The 16,396-nt window shown below is 46.1% G+C and overlaps 1 protein-coding gene across 1 annotated transcript in view; it reads left to right on the top strand.

The window, feature by feature from the left end:
• Positions 1 to 586: 586 nt before the first annotated feature.
• LOC308174199 (girdin-like) overlaps positions 587 to 16,396 on the top strand; it is a gene marked incomplete at both ends in the record, with an annotated part of 79,067 nt that continues 63,257 nt past the window's right edge. Inside the window, 3 exons of the mRNA XM_080549281.1 lie at positions 587 to 649; positions 773 to 873; positions 11,499 to 11,607. Of these exons, the coding sequence (XP_080405407.1) occupies positions 587 to 649; positions 773 to 873; positions 11,499 to 11,607 (273 nt within the window). The remainder of the gene's footprint in view (positions 650 to 772; positions 874 to 11,498; positions 11,608 to 16,396) is intronic.

Consider the following 16,396-nt stretch of genomic DNA (forward strand, 5'->3'; position numbering starts at 1 on the left):
GGCTTTTTTTTTTCTAACTCGAATTTTCATTTATGGAAATACTTAAAATTAATGTCTTGTACTAGTTTCTCCAGTGCGTTCTCCATATGCATTTGAATGTGTTCCACTGTAGCTTAATTTATCTTTTTTTACTCTAATATACAGAGCTGTTTTTATGTTTTAAACCTCTTGTGTTGCCTAGTTGGAGGTAGGTCAGCTGCTGTGACAGGCATAGCCTACAAAACAGACTAGATAGACTAGATTCCATGCATTTGCAAAAAATTGCAATGCATTCCTTGTAAAATCCTGTTCATCTGGTTGCGCTCGGGTCTGACAAGCAAATTGTGGATTATTACCTTCCAGTTTTCTGTCTTTCGCAACGATCGGACGTCTTATCAATGAACATTGTTTTTGCAAAATGAGTGCCTGTTTAATTGAATCAAACACATGAGCGAGCGTCTAAATTAAGATTGTGTGTCTGAAGGGAGGGGGGGGGAAAGGCACCCACATTGCGGAAATTCCCCCACACACAAGGAGGTAGAAACTGCTTTTTTAAAATCCATAATTCCCCTGGAATTGCAAGAAATTCCCCGCCTGCAAAGAGAAAATGGAAAGCGAGGTTTTTACGCCTTTGTTGGAGGATTTCTTGCTCACGCCTCTGGTCGCTTGGGTAAGGCACCAACCCTAATTAAACTGTGCTAAGGCATTTTTTTAGACCTCTAATTAAGATAATGACAATTGCTTTTTTGTTAAAACTGACACGTTTTGCTGTGTGTTATTGTCTTTATTTCAGGTCAAGACGGCTGGGGAGTCGTTCGGGCAGGATGGCAGCAAACTGTCGGAATATATTGAATTGGTGGATGGCATTTATATGAACGAGATTATGCTTGAGATGTAAGTCAAGTCCTCTCTCTCCCCCTCCTTTCTCTCTCTCTGTCTCTCTCTCTCCCTCTCTCTCTCTGTCTCTCTCTCTCTCTGTCTCTCTGTCTCTCTCTCTCTCTCTCTGTCTGTCTCTGTCTCTGTCTCTCTCTCTCTCTCTCTCTCTCTCTCTCTCTCTCTCTCTCTCTCTCTCTCTCTCTCTCTCTCTCCACCCATGATGAATGGCCACGCTTCTTCTATCAATTGCATTGTCACTGTACAGTTCCCTACATATACAGTGCAGACGAGGCACTGCTCACATTCAATCCATGCCAAATTCTGACCCCAACGCACAGTCCACGTTTGTCAAGTCAGAGAAAACAGAAGGGCGCCTTTGATCAGTCACATTTCTCAGCCCCATTATTACAGTAACGACATAAGTCAATTATATCAGTTTGGGTGGAAGTGTTTTCCGAGATGCATCAGTCAGTCAGTGAGGGGTTCCACCTTTGGCTCGAGCCCTCTCTACATTTGTAGCGCTGGTCGACACAGCAGCAGCAGCAGCTCCTCTTCCAGTTGAGCGGTCAAGTCAGTCACAGAAAATGTCAGAACGCGAAGTGTCATCTGCAGCCTACTGGAAGGTTCCACCGCCCGGCGTGCGGCACAGCTACTGTTAGATCTGTAGATCAGTTATACTGCCTGGCTCTCTTACAGTCACAGCCTCACCTCACCTCACCACGCAACCAGCCCAGACCTAGAGGAGGTGGGAAAATGTAGAATCCGTCTCTCTGTACCGTAACCCCTGGTTAAAAAAAGGCAGTTCTCATTGTCTGCCAGCTAGTGCGCCTATTATGGTTTAGGACCTGTTAACTCTGAGTAGGCTGACTCCCCCAAACAAGGTTATCTTGTCCCATCTGACAGCATTGGCTCAACTTTCCATACTGACAATACCCATTGATAAGCTCATTCAGACCTCATTCAAGTACAATGTTAGATTGTCCATGGATTGTGTGATGTTGGTGATGTTGTCAAATTTCAAGCACTTCCTCTCAAACTGTCTCTCATCTCTAATTCTATTAAGGGGCCTAATCTAATCTGCAGGTTTCTGGCACCGTTTGCTCATCACCATTTCCTGGTACGAGCTATCCCTCTTGCTGACTTGGCAACATTGTCCTTGCGCTTGCGTAGCTCTTGGAGTGGTCTCTGCAAGGTTGGCAACAATGACCTTGCAAACACACTGACTGCAGTCATAGTCTTGTCTGTCTCTCCATGCCGCCTATTGCCATTAATTTTCAAGCCCAGTCATCATAGACTAGCACTCGCCAGCATTGTATGATCTGTCAGCATGGTTGTGCGAGGCAAGTCAGTTTTATCAAGTGTAGTCGAGCTGTGTTCACTTGGCGCGTGCGTGTGTGTGTGTGTATGTGTGTGTGTGTCTGTTGGGCAGCTGTTGGCACTTGTCGGCCCAGCAAGACTCCCTCTCACAGAAGGCACATTGTCAGAAAGCTGTTGTGAAGCCAGTCTTTGTCTCAGTCTTACAGTTTATTGAGGCTGCGTGCTCAACACTCACTTACTTGCAACAGTTTCATCTTACAGTGCCATCTAAATGTCCTCTTTCGCTCTAAGCATTTACTTTGTACTGTTCCCTTTCAATCTCATACTGTACAGTACCTCATGGTTTAGTGTTTTTTAAAACTCTAGATAGTAGGCGTACTCTACCTTTTGATTTGATGAGTTGATTTGGTTAAGTGTTGGTTTGAGAGGTGGTTGGTTATGGTAACCATGGTGTTGGTTGAACTCATACTGCCCCTGCCTGTCCCATAGCCTCTGCCTGTTTTTGTTTTTGTGGCTAACAAAGTTAATGTCTTCTATGTTTGACTTAGAAAAACTTGCTGTGCAGATAGAACTGCATTAGGCCCAGGGCATACAATTAACTTTTTGGTCTACCAGCAAAGGTGTCTGTTTCGCATTATACTCCTGTCAACATACAGCAAAATATTTTTAGTGCATGTCAATCTCACGCAGTCGTGTGTTACTTGCTATCTCATGCTGTCACGTGTCATTGAATTGTACTGTTATGCTTTATTTAAGGTTGTAACCGGAGACGTTGTTGTAACTAATAAAGCTCATAGACTTCTGGGGTTTGTTTGAAAGTCAGGAGAAGCGTGAGTGAGATGTACAGCAGTTAGTCAGCTGGAGGAGGCCGGAGCAGCAGGAGTGTTGTCATAAAGGTTGAATCAACAGTGATAATAATTGTGTATCACACCAGTTTTGTTTTTAAAATTAAGTATTCGTAAACCTTTTTGGTTACCCACCAAAGTGGCTGGTCAGATATACAGATTTACCAAAATGCCAAAATCTAGCCTACACGCATGTGGCGGGTGTTCATGTTTTGCCCAGATTAGGTCTTTATGAAAGTTCCCCAGAAGCTTGCCATGTTCATTGGCTTTGCCCTACATGGCGCCTTAGCACTCCTCATGTTTGTCTCTTGAAAGATCGGCAAAGTGCTGTCGTCGTAGACGGAGGCCTAATGCTACTTGGTATTGACTTGCCTGTGATCGTTCGAGTGTCCTAGGGGCGCACTGGGTCCATTATCAAGAGAATGAAAGTTGAAAGTTGAATGGTTGGAAAATTCATCAAAAGAATCCTTTAAAAAGAAAACACACATTTTGCACGCAAGGCATACAGTAAACCACCATCTGTCTGGCTAGTACAAGCTAGGCTGTGTGCACAGTCGGCCTTGGAGATGCATCAATATGCTGCATTAACATAAAGCAGTCAAGAATTTGGTTAAGTTAACAACCATTTGGAGCATTCTGTGTTGAACGATACAGGCATGTGATGGTTGTATGTATCACACACAGAGATTGGACTACAAATGACTTCAGCAGCTGTAGTTTCCTGTAGTTGAACGTCTCTCTCTTCATGCTGTTGACAGGGGAGATGGCCAGTCTAGAGTCCAGACATTAGTTAGCCTAGGAGGTCGTCCAGGAAGCAGAGGGGCCCTCCTCCCCTGGATTAGCTAACGGCTAGCTGGAGGCACAGATGGCACCACGTCCTGCCCGTCTAAGTGACAACTGCTGCCCGGCCAATTAGAGACGCCCCTCACCACCGCCCAGCCAATTAGAGCCGCCCCTCACCACCGCCCAGCCAATTTGATCCCGACTCAAAACCTGTCAAGCCAATTACATCATCCCTCAGAACTGTACAGCCAATGACATTTATCCCTCAGAACTGTACCGCCAATTAGACCACTTCAGTGACCCTCTGCTCTGTTTTCTAAATGAAAAGACGGAAGTGAATAATATGATATGTCTTCAATTAGTTTTTCTTCACTACTGATTAATGACACTATACTCCTGACACACACACACACACACACACACACACACACACACACACACACACACACACACACACACACACACGTCTCATTAACTCCACCTGGAGCCTACTAGCAGCTGTAGGGGGTCTCTGCCCTGCCTGTGTTGGACAGCCCCCCTTTCAACACCTCTTCCAGGACCAAAGCCCCGGCCCATCCTGCCCCCCCACCCCGCCCCGCCCCGCCCTGCCCCCCTCTCCCTCCCACACCGTCGGAACCACTTAACACAGTAGTGGGAAGTAGCAGCTTAGCACCAGATAAGGATATCTGTTAAGGACACACGTTTTAACGAACTTAATCCAGATTGGATTGAAATTTCCAGCAGCCCCCCCCCCCACACACTTACACCCCAACTGTGCTTTTCAGACAGATAACAAAAACGTGTGATAAGACCACCCCCCCCCCACCACCACCTCCTCCAGCACAAAACCAGACACAACATGCCTGTCCACTCGCTCTGTTTTTCCTCACTCTGACTCCCCCCCCCCCTCTGTTCCTCTCTCTGTTCTTTAATTTCTTTCTCTCTCCTCTCCTCCCTCTCTCTTTATTCTCCGCCCCCCTCTGTGTTTTCTCTGAGCAGCACGCCTCCTGCTTTTGTTCTTGCTCCAGCAGGGGTGCAGGAGGGGGCATAGTTAGGATTCCTGCTGGATGTTCGCTGGTGTGTGTCTCCTGAACCCTCCACCGCTGGGCTCTTTATTCTGCCAGATCAAAGGGCCTCTGTCACAGGCTTACAGACAGACAGACACACATCTCCCCCATGCTGCATTGGGGATTTCACATAGACCACAGGCTGTATTATTGATGATCTTCCACGCGCCGCATCTCTTCCTCTCGAACCTGTCCTTTCTTTTTCCCCCCTATTTCCCTTTCTCCCTCCCTCTTCCTTTGTCTCTCAAGGCCTGAGTTATTGGCGGTAGCGATTGACATTGCGTCAAAACCAGAGCAGGGTGACTTCACCATGATCCCAGGTGTTGTAATCAGTGACCTCAGTACCACCTGAGCAACGCTGATCCAGTTTACTGCGTGTCCCCTCTCTCCTGGGATGTATTTAGATTCAACTTCGCAGGTACACTGTAGACATGAAATGTACTGCAGTTGACACAACTACTGCAGTTGACAGAACTCACATCCCAGATACCTGTTCTACTCTCTTTCTCTCTCTCTCTCTCTCTCTCTCTCTCTCTCTCTCTCTCTCTCTCTCTCTCTCGCGCGCGCGCGCGCGGACTCTGTGTCTTTACTTTCCACTGGATCAAGACATCTCTGCATCTCTTATCGAAGGTGTAGTGAAAGTTGTAGGTAACCTGGTTTGCCGGCTGTTTTTAAATGACCCGTTGTACAGGGACGTCTTGCGGCCGCTTCTCCAGACCGTTGTAGCAGGCGGATGTTGAGCTGTGACAAGCACTGTGAGTCACACAGACAGAAAGACATTCAGGAAACAGCTGTTGAAAGGATGACCTTGAGAAGAGACAACTTTAACAAGGCCACGGAGAGGCCCAAAGGGATAGATTCAGGAAAAAGGCCCCATGGAAACTGAAAGAGAATCCCATTAAAACACAGCATATTACATTGTGTGTGTGTGTGTGTGTGTGTGTGTGTGTGTGAATACGTGTGTGTGCGCGTGTGTGTGTGTGTGCATGCGTGCGTGCGTGCGTAAGGCCCATTCCTGGCTCGGTTAAAACAATAAAAAACGAATGGAGGAGCACACACACACACACACACACACACACTGCAGCAGTTCTTTAGGTGGGCTTCCATGACACACAGTCCTCTGTGGCAGTGAACACACTCTGACCACCAACCACATTGGGGTGACTTTACAATCATCATCATCATCATCATCAACATCCACATTCCTCTCTGGTGATTGGCTAGCTCTCTATGATGTCCCCTGGGAAGTCAACACGCACACACACACACACTACACATACAATAGACGTATACAATTCTCACGCACGCACAAAATAAACCCGCGCAGCCTACATGCACAGCACACATCAACATCCACATTCCTCTCTGGTGATTGGCTAGCTCTCTATGATGTCCCCTGGGAAGTCAACACACACACACACACGCACACACACACACACACACACACACACTACGCATACAATAGACGTATACAATTCTCACACACGCACCAAATAAACACGCGCACAGCCTACATACACAGCACACACTCATACACACACACACCACCCCCGTTCCTCCCGCTGTGTTCAGACATGGCCTCTCTCCGCTCCGTGTGTCGGCCAGCCCAGTGCTCTCCTCCCTGCCCAGGGTGAGTGTGATGCGGCCTGTCAGAAGTAGGTTACTCACCGACGCACGGGCGGGAGCAGGAGCGCCCGGGGCTCTATTGTGCTCTGTGTTGTGTTGACTATTGACTTGTGCATTGACTCTCTCCTGTTTTTAACCCAAGCCCCTCTTTTTATCAACGAGGTACAGTATTTGGGTTTTTGTCTGCCTCACAATAGGCCCTATTCACATGCCTGCAGCCAGCACAACTTGGGGGGGGGGTTGTCGTGTGTGTCTGTGCTTGTGCCACTGTGTGTGTGGTATGGACTCGAGGCTGAGCTAAACTGAGCCTTGTGTTGTGTTCATCAATGGGATTGTGTTTTCATGGTGTGCGTTGTTGGCAGTGTTTCTCTGGTTCCTGTATAGAGAGATGTGATTCATATGACCGTCCTCTGTCTCTCGACTCTCACTCTCTCTCTCTCTCTCTCTCTCTCTCTCTCTCTGTCTCTCTCTCTCTCTCTCTCTCTCTCTCTCTCTGGGCGTCCCTGACAGGATTACAGCTCCCTCTGTGTTATTTAATTAAGGGGTTAAAACGACCCCCCGCTGTGCCCCTCTAGAGGGGCTCTAAATGAAAACGGAGGTCATGTGATCACAGCCATTCAAACTGCCATTAAAAAGGACCCACTGTCTCTGACGAGCAGGACTGAGGAGAGAGAGAGAGAGAGAGAGAGAGAGAGAGAGAGAGAGAGAGAGAGAGAGAGAGAGAGAGAGAGAGAGAGAGAGAGAGAGAGAGAGAGAGAGAGAGAGAGAGAGAGAGAGAGAGAGAGAGAGAGAGAGAGAGAGAGAGAGAGAGAGAGAGAGAGAGAGAGAGAGAGAGAGAGAGAGAGAGAGAGAGAGAGAGAGAGAGTGTGTGTGTGTGAGAGAAGACCAAGCAATAATTGTGCGGGAGCACCTTTTTACACATTCACTGTGTTGTTGCTTTACTTCTAAGGAGAAGACAGGAGGTGGCTGCTTTCATTATGAAACATGAATATTGTCAACATACGGTAGCTCCTCTGTGGTCTTTCACTGGTGGTCTTTATCACTGATAATGCTAACCTTCAACAACAGAGAATGTTGGTAGCCTTCTCTATGACACTCCCAAACTGTGTACCGTCTGTGTACTAATATTCAGCAGTTGCTTGGCAACGCGCCTATTAAGCATCAGCAGCGTTTAGATTTTGTCGAGCATTGGAAGAATCATTTTATGCCTGGCTGAGTAGATAGAGCTTCTGTGTGGAATTATGTAGAACTGAGTGAACAGGGAGGAGGCTAATTGTGTCAAGGTTCATTTGAAATGTGAATGTGCATATGATGATTATATACAACTGTGTTAGGCATACTAGCTAAAGGCTCAGGAATTGGATCACTGATGCAGACATGTTCAGATCATACACACGCACGCATGGCTGCATTCCACAAACACACTACACACATGTATGCACCCAGAACACACACACACACACACACACACACACACACACACACACACACACACACATGTATGCACCCAGAACACACACACATGCACAAACCTGTTTACTATGGATTTAATGACCAATGAGAGATTTCATCTAAAAAATAATAATACATCGCCCATCCTCCAACATAGTATTGATATATCTATATATTTGTTTTTAGATATATTATATATTTGTTATATATATATATATATATATATATATATATATATATATAATTATTATTATTAGTGAAAATGCATTACAAAGACAAATAGTGACACAGAAGACAAACAAGATTGACATAATGAACAGATATACAGACATATCCCACCTGGCCCCACAGCAACAAAACCGGAGCCCCAGCAGGAGACAGGCAGAGCGAGCCAGCCTCCTTTTTTTGTCAGGGGGGCGGGGCTGAGTATTGATATATCCACACTGTTATCAGCCAAGCTTCTAGATGGATCCATCCGTGCTGTGCAGCCCTGCCTCGGAGGAGGAGGGTCAGCCAGAGATGAGATCAGAGAATAGCATCCAGAGACGACGCTCACCTCCAGCCATCTGGCTAGAGAAGTAGTCTAGACCAGACCAGGCCAGGACAGGCCCGGGCCCGCACAGGTTAATCTCCCAGTCCCAGTCCCATAGCTCATAAAAACCAGACTGGCTGCAGATCTGCACAGACAACAGAAGAGGAGAGGAGAGAGTCTTTTTCTTGCAGATGATTCCCAAGGCATTCTGGGATTTCATAACACTTCATTTGTAACTCCGTTCGGAGTGTGCGTCTGAAAAAACTCAGTTTGGAGGGCTATGTAGTCCTTCCACTTAGCCCTACTACCCCTACACAATAGGGGAATGGACCTCGCTAAGCCACGCCCCAAAATAGAAATTGGCCAATCATATCACAGCAAAAGTCACTACAGGCAGGAAACTCGGACAAACAACTCGCTAATATCTGATGGTGAAAAGCCTCTAGACGAAATATTCTTGTCATCTTTAAAAAAAAACATGTCTATTACTTGCTGTGGTAAATCAGAAATCAGAAATTTGCCAACTCCCGACCATTGTAAGTCATTGAATGTCATTCAGTCACGGTCGGCAGTCAGTCACTGTCAGTGAAGCGTTGTTTGTTTGTCCGAGTTTTCAAAGGGGGCGTGGCTTAGCGATAGTCTCCATTGGGACACACCTATCCCTACATATGAATCCACAAAATGGAGGGGGAGGACTAAAATATAGGGCCATGGGGTGAAATGGGGTTTGGGCCTTAATGTCTACAGTGTACCTGCAAAGCTGTGAATGTTTCACCTCACTGAATCTGAATACATCCCAGGAGAGAAGGGACATGCAGTAAACTGGGTCAGCGTTGCTCAGGTGGTTGGTTACTGGTGAGGACACGCTGGCGTGATGACAAGGTGGTAGGTCACTGATTAGAACACCTGGGATCATGGTGAAGTCCTCACCATAGACACCACAGTCCTGGGGACAGTGCAAAGCAGAAACAAGTCGGCAACCAATCAAAATGGTTTATGGACTTTTATTCTGAAAAAAACTCACTAGTCAAGCCAAAACATTGCAATGCAATGGATTCTGTGATTAATCCCCATACTCTCTACACTAACTAGGTAGTAGTAGTCGGGATTACCCACTGAATCAGGGGTGCAAACCTCTCACCTTTCTGCTAAATTAGCCGTTTTTATCTCAAAATATGTCATCTATGTGAATCGTGTAGATCTGCAAAATAAAGATTTTGTGTGGAAGGGAAGGAGGGGGGGGGGGGGTCTAAGTGTCTCATCCAAGTCACAGGATGCGCACGCTAACTAATCTCCCTGTTTGCTAAACTCTGCTGCTGTTGAAATACCTTTTAGCTTCAGGCAGCTAGGTACAATTCCAGACAGCACAGAGAACACAGTCACAGTAAACTGTTTTCGAAGTAATTCTGCAGGTGTTCAGGTCAGGGCTGCCGCTACTTACACACGCATCATTGTTAGACCACCGTTACTGCTAGAGATATCTATTTAACACCATTAGTGCTAGCGCTATCCCCTCTAAGGTTAGCTGCAATAAATGTTTTTAAATCAACTTTTTGGGCCATCACCAGTTTGCACCCCTGTGAATACATTGCATTGCAATATTTTGGCTTGACTAGCGAGTGTGTTGACTTTTGTGTTGACATTTTTCAGAATAAAAGTCTGAACGTTTGGTCGGTTGCTGACTTGTTCCCGCTTTCACCAGCCGTTGTCACGTATTCTAATTTGCATTAACGACCTCCTAGGGGATAGCTGCAGAGGAGAGGGGGAGGGATGAATGAGCTAGTTGAAAGCAGGGGATGATTAGGTAGTAGGAGGACCATTAGATTAGATAGTATGAGGGCCGTTGGGAATATTGCATTAAATCATCATTTACTTTTCAGTTTGGGCTGTTTGTCTTGGCCATACTACCATACTACTTGACTAATGTTTACTTACTAGGTGTGTACTAGGTGTGTGTGTGTGTGTGTGTGTGTGTGTGTGTTTGCTTCTGTGGGAGTGTGTGGAATGCCTGGTTAACGCAGTGTGCCACCCCTGATTACATCAGTAGTCACTCTCTTAGCCCTTGGCAACAACTCCTTGGCTCTCCTCGACTGAACCAGAACAATCTCTCTCTGACGCTCTCACAAACACACACAATTTATAACGCTTAGAGAAGGAGGTGTTTTGTAGAACACAGTTCAAGACAGGCTTATCTCAGATGACACCCTATTATTCCCTGTAAAGTGCTCTACTGTATTTCTGACCAGAGAGCTCAATGTAGCAGCCCTCCCTGGATCCTACATACAGTATGTGGCTCTGGTCAAAGTAACGCGCTACGCAGGGGCGCGATGTAGGTAACAGGATGTCATTTGAGATGTGCTCATGCATTCCGGGGGCTAGACCACACAGTAGATGACATACGTGGATTAGATTAGATCTCTGATAGTGCCCAAGGAGCCATCTGTGTAGGTGTTAGAGTGGGTGGAGGGATCTATACGGGTTAGGTTGAGTGAAAAAGCCCTAGATCTACTTTGTTGGCTGTCAGTTTGTGTGGAAAAGCCGTCTATTACTATGAGTGGGGGTGGGTGGAGGAATCTATACGTTGTTGGGTGTTAGTTTGGGTGGAGGAATCTATACCTTGTTGGGTCTTAGTTTGGGCGGAGGAATCCCTCTCTATAGCACAGGGGTCGTCAACACAACCATAAGAAATGTCACTGTTGGGCCACAGACCGGCCCATTATCACTGTGCTGTTAATGCTCACTTTCGCCAACGGACAACAAGCTCACATCCCCCTGTCTCCCCTCAGAAGGCTAAATGTCTATAGGCTACTCAATGTTTCCCACAGAATTTTTGTGTGACTGGTGGGTGGAAGAAAAAATAAAAAAAGTCGCTCTTCCTATTCTTGGATCAGTTCTTTCCATTTTCTTTTTCTCTCTTTCTCTGTGAGAATTGTTTCATTGGTTTTAACAACTTACAATGCTGAAAACAACACACTGATTCTGAATGAAACACTGACTCTTGTGTCTTGTTTCTCCTCACAGTAATCCCAAAGCCACGGTCCAAAGGACCAACAAGAAGGTGAACAATGACTCGACGCTGCGCATCCAGAACCTCTCCATCCTGATCCGACAGATCAAGTCCTACTACCAGGTGAGTGGGGGTGGGTGGGCAGGAAACCCGACAGCCCTGAGGAAAGTGATCCACACACACTGCATCTGGTGGCGGGTGAGGTCTGGTTCATTGTGACTGATTTGTTAGAGCCATGTGTCCCCCTGGCTGTTAGGAATTAATGACGTTATCAGCCTGAGGTTTTGGAGCTAAGAGCTAAGGCCTTGAATTCAACAGAGATAATGTGCTCTATGGACACACACAAACCAGGCTTTGACTAACCCATAAACACTTACACTCATGCACACACAAACACACACACACACACACACACACACACACACACACACACACACACACACAGACTGCAGAAACAGTATAAACACACACATATTTGAAGACGTCTGTGGTGTGTGTGATGTGGGGAGGCGACCTCGATCCAGATGTTAGTGTGTGTGTGTGTGTGTGTGTGTGTGTGTGTGTGTGTGTGTGTGTGTGTGTGTGTGTGTGTGTGTGAGGGGGGGGGATCTGTGTGTCTGCGTGCAGAAACACACAATCACTGATGTGGTTCCTCATCTCAATGTAATAATAATTATTGGAGTTACCAGCAGCTATAGCAGGCTCTTGAGAGAGTCACGCTGGTTGACTGTCTGTCTGTATTTGGCCTTCAGTTGTATGGGATTGTCTCAGTATCAAACTGAACACTAAATAACAAAGTAGCTACAGTCTAAACTTTGCTACTGGCCTGATGTGGTCGGATGTGTTTCGCTGCTTTGCTGCGATCATATCAGGTTATCAGGTCTGGTTGCAAGTGAAAGTCATCTACAATTGCGCCACGGTTAATCATTTCCATTCTGCACAAGTAATGAGAGACTTCCTATTAATCTGATGCACTGTGGGGGAGGAAGAGCATGCGTGTGTGTGTGTGTGTGTGTGTGTGTGTGTGCGTGTGCGTGTGCGTGCCTGCTTGTGTGTGTTTGTGGCTTCCTGATGACAAGATCTGCTGCTCTGTGAATATGATTGTATGGATAGTGAGACTCCTCTAGTCCTCTGGCCTTAATATCCTATGAGGAGGCTTAGGACGTCAGCACATCTGTCCAGCAGCCTTCAGACCTCAGAGCACAGAGAGAACACACTTATACACGCTAGCTAGTACACACTTATACACGCTAGCTAGTACACACTTATACACGCTAGCTAGTACACACTTATACATGCTAGCTAGTACACACTTATACATGCTAGCTAGCACACACTTATACATGCTAGCTAGTACACCCTTATACACGCTAGCTAGTACACACTTATACATGCTAGCTAGTACACCCTTATACATGCTAGCTAGTACACCCTTATACATGCTAGCTAGTACACCCTTATACATGCTAGCTAGTACACACTTATACACGCTAGCACACACTAATACACACTTTCTAACACACCTATACTACACATTAGTACACACACTAATACTACACACTTAAGCAGATAAGAATTTCAACCATGTTAATTTAGTGTTTCTGCTGCAAGGCAGCGCTGCAGATAATCAGAAGGTAATTGGTCGTTTCAAGCAGGGCGTCTCGGCGACAGTGAATGCTAATGTGGAAGTGTAGGCTACGTGATCCAGCATGTAGAAAACAAACTGCAGGAATGTGGGGGACTGACTGAGTTACTGGGGGCGTTAGTTATCGAACAGCAGCAGAGGCGCAGAGAAAAGAGAAGAGGAGAGAAAGAGGAGAAGGAGGCTTTCCCACGACTGGCTCCCATAGACAGTTCCTTCCTTCCCCCCTAGACGACCCTCATTAATCTTCCTATAGTCCTCTTCAAATCAGAACACATACTAGTGTTGCATGTTGCACCCCAGTTCTCTTACCTTTTTCCACATTGTGCCCTCTCCCAAATGTATTTAAAAGCATATGATTGGTGCAAGCATGTGTGAGAGAAAGTGTACACTACATCATCTCTCTTACACCAGTTCATTATTTTTCCGTCTACGTGGGGGGGTGCAGACCCTATGATCCATGAAGTCCACACCCTCAGGATAAAGGGTGGAGAATAGGGACAGAGAATTCATAGACCCTAACATCCTCATAAGGCCCTATGCTCATCATATTGTTTTGGAGGCCGGACACTGCTACCACGTTCTTAGCTGAGTCACTAGGCTAGCTGAGTCTTCATTGTCTCATTGGAACATCCTGTTAAAAGTCCCATTCTCTTGGACATCTTGTTAAAACAGGACTAGTGTATTGACGTTGACTGTAATGTCATAATCCCCTCACAAAGCCCCTTCATAAAGCCCTTAATGTCCTTTCAAAATCGCTTTAAAAAATCTCTGTTACAGAGCTAATAGCCTTAAGACCTTTAGTAGTCAACCAGCCATATCACGGTTAGGGTCCATTTGATTTCAATTCAGCAAGTGATTTAGAATTTCCAATTCAACTGACTTGGCTATGTCAGAATGATAGTGGGAAGTAGTACTACCAAGTAACAATAGCTCAAGTTTTTCTGTTTTATTTACATTTTTACCCAAATAAGTGTTTTATATAGTCATAAGTGTTTTGGTAAAGCGCAACTACCCCATTGTGTGTCTGATCAGGCTGGGAGCAGCAGTCGTCTCAAGTAATACCAGCTAACAATGACTGTGTTGTTCCTTCTATGGTGGTGCTATCAATCTTTACTCTGGCAGCTACTGGCTTTATGGTAACCTCATGGTTAATATGTTGTCTGGTCAGTGTCACATTAGTCCTGTGAGAGAACCCGCTCCTAACCTCTCCCCTACCCTCCGCTGCAATTGGATTTGAATGAAAACAATGAAGAAAGAGAACCTGTGTCTTTTAGAGTTGATTTTTAAAATGATTGTTCTTGTTTTTAAGGCTCTTACTTGTTTAGCACCCCCCATTAGAGTACTGAATGTCCAATGTCCCCTAACAAGTCCTCAAGTCATCTGAATCGACCACCTAGCTTTGAGTTGTTATGATGTCTATCGAAACCTTGAAGGTATTTGAGGTGTGCATGATTTTAGTATTTGAAAGTATTTGACCCAGTTATGGGTGCTGGGTTAGTGTTAGCCTAGCACCCCACCCGGCCTTGTTGTAATGTGATCTATGCCCTGGGTTAAGGTTCGGCCCGGCTAGTAATAAAACCTTTAGGCCTATGTACTGTACTGTACTGTGTCTGGGGCGGCCCAGGGTAGCTGCTGGATAACCAGACCAGTCCCTCAGTCACCACACACATCCTCTCCTCTCCTGCTCAAAGTCTACACTCTGTTATTGAAGACACTTTGAACTACGACTTTGATTTGTCCTCTCTTGTGGTTTTTGCAATTTTGCTATGGTGCTATCGTTCAGCAGTTTGAACAGTTTTATTACGTTTGAAACAGATGGAATTCATTCTATAGGCCTTCATCTAATAGCGTCAGCAGCACTATACAGTAAGTGGGTACATTCAACAGGGCATCCCTAGCCCTATATACGGTGATGATATTGGCAGCGTTTGGAGTAAAGTGTAGTGGCTTCTCTTCTGTTCTTGTGGATATTGCTCTGCAGTTAGTTAGCTTCTCTCTCGAAAGCACACGGGAGGGGGAGGGGGAACATTATTGAGTTACACATTGCATTGACTCAGCGGAAAGTCTTCTAGAACCGAGCTAACGTGCAATTAACTCTCGTCCTGATTCAGAAGGCAGGCGTCAGAGCGAGCGATTAGCTCCACTGGGACTTTCCCTGCACTCTCGGTCCTATTAGCCGCTAGCGAGCTAGAGCACCACTCAGTGTCCCAACACTCCAATACCCTGGTCCCTGAAGGCTACACTTGTGCACTAATTCAAATGGAAAAGCATCTCACGTCTAACACCAATCCTATGCGTTTTAAATCCATTTTGTGGAGTGGGAAAAGAAGTGCACACTTCTGAGAAAGGGTGGAGAATTAGGAAGCAGGGTCTGTCTGGCACTCGTGGAGAATGACTTAGAGCTCTCCTTACAGAGGTTGTTAAAGTAGACCGACCGGCCTACATTTCCATAAGAATGGCTTTTTTCATTTGACAGTGTCAGCCCCTCGTACTGTAATGTAGACGATTACCATGTGTTCGGAGGTCTGCTATAGTGCTTATAGGTTGAGAGTTAGTAAGTAAGCGTAGGAAGGGTCTGTCTGTCTGGCCTGCCGTCTAGACGCACGGCTGGTCATGTATTTCAGGGACCTGGTTGAGTGTGAGAGATTGTGAAGAGGGGGCGGGGGGAGAGAGAGAGAGGGGGGGGGGAGATAGATAGAGAGAGAGAGAGAGAGACCCAGAGCCCATTATCACCCTGTGGCACAGTTCCGAGGGTGTGATTTGTAGCACGGAGTAGTTCACGGGTTAATTTCTGCCGGAGAGAATGATTGATAGTGCAGATACTTTTCAGGGAAGGCTTGTGTATTACACACACTCTCTGCTCTCGATTTTCACTTCACAAAAATTCCATGGCATGAATATTGATTTCGTCCTCAGGCAGCCGTATACTGTAGAAACAGCGTTTTGCAACATCATTGTAGGCTCGCTGGTTCTTCCATCATTCAATAATCGTAGGATATATTCATACCTCCCTCAGCTTATGAATTCGCCATTAGGCTCAGGGGCCAGAGCATCACTCAGGTAGTCACCTTCACAGTCCGCTGAGCTCGACATTGAAGCTGTGAGACGCGGAGAGCTTTCCAAACACTCACCAGGTCACTGAATGGAAGAGGGGCGGGGGGAGACAGAGAGAGAGAGAGAGAGACTAGCATCTAGTGATTCACCCTGGCCAGAGGCAGGATGTGAGGGAGGTTTTAGAGATGACGAGGGTTTGGTTGCTTTAAGTTA

This window comes from Nansenia antarctica (assembly GCF_963989245.1).
Source record: "Nansenia antarctica genome assembly, chromosome: 19".
NCBI classification, from domain to species: Eukaryota; Metazoa; Chordata; class Actinopteri; order Argentiniformes; family Microstomatidae; genus Nansenia; species Nansenia antarctica.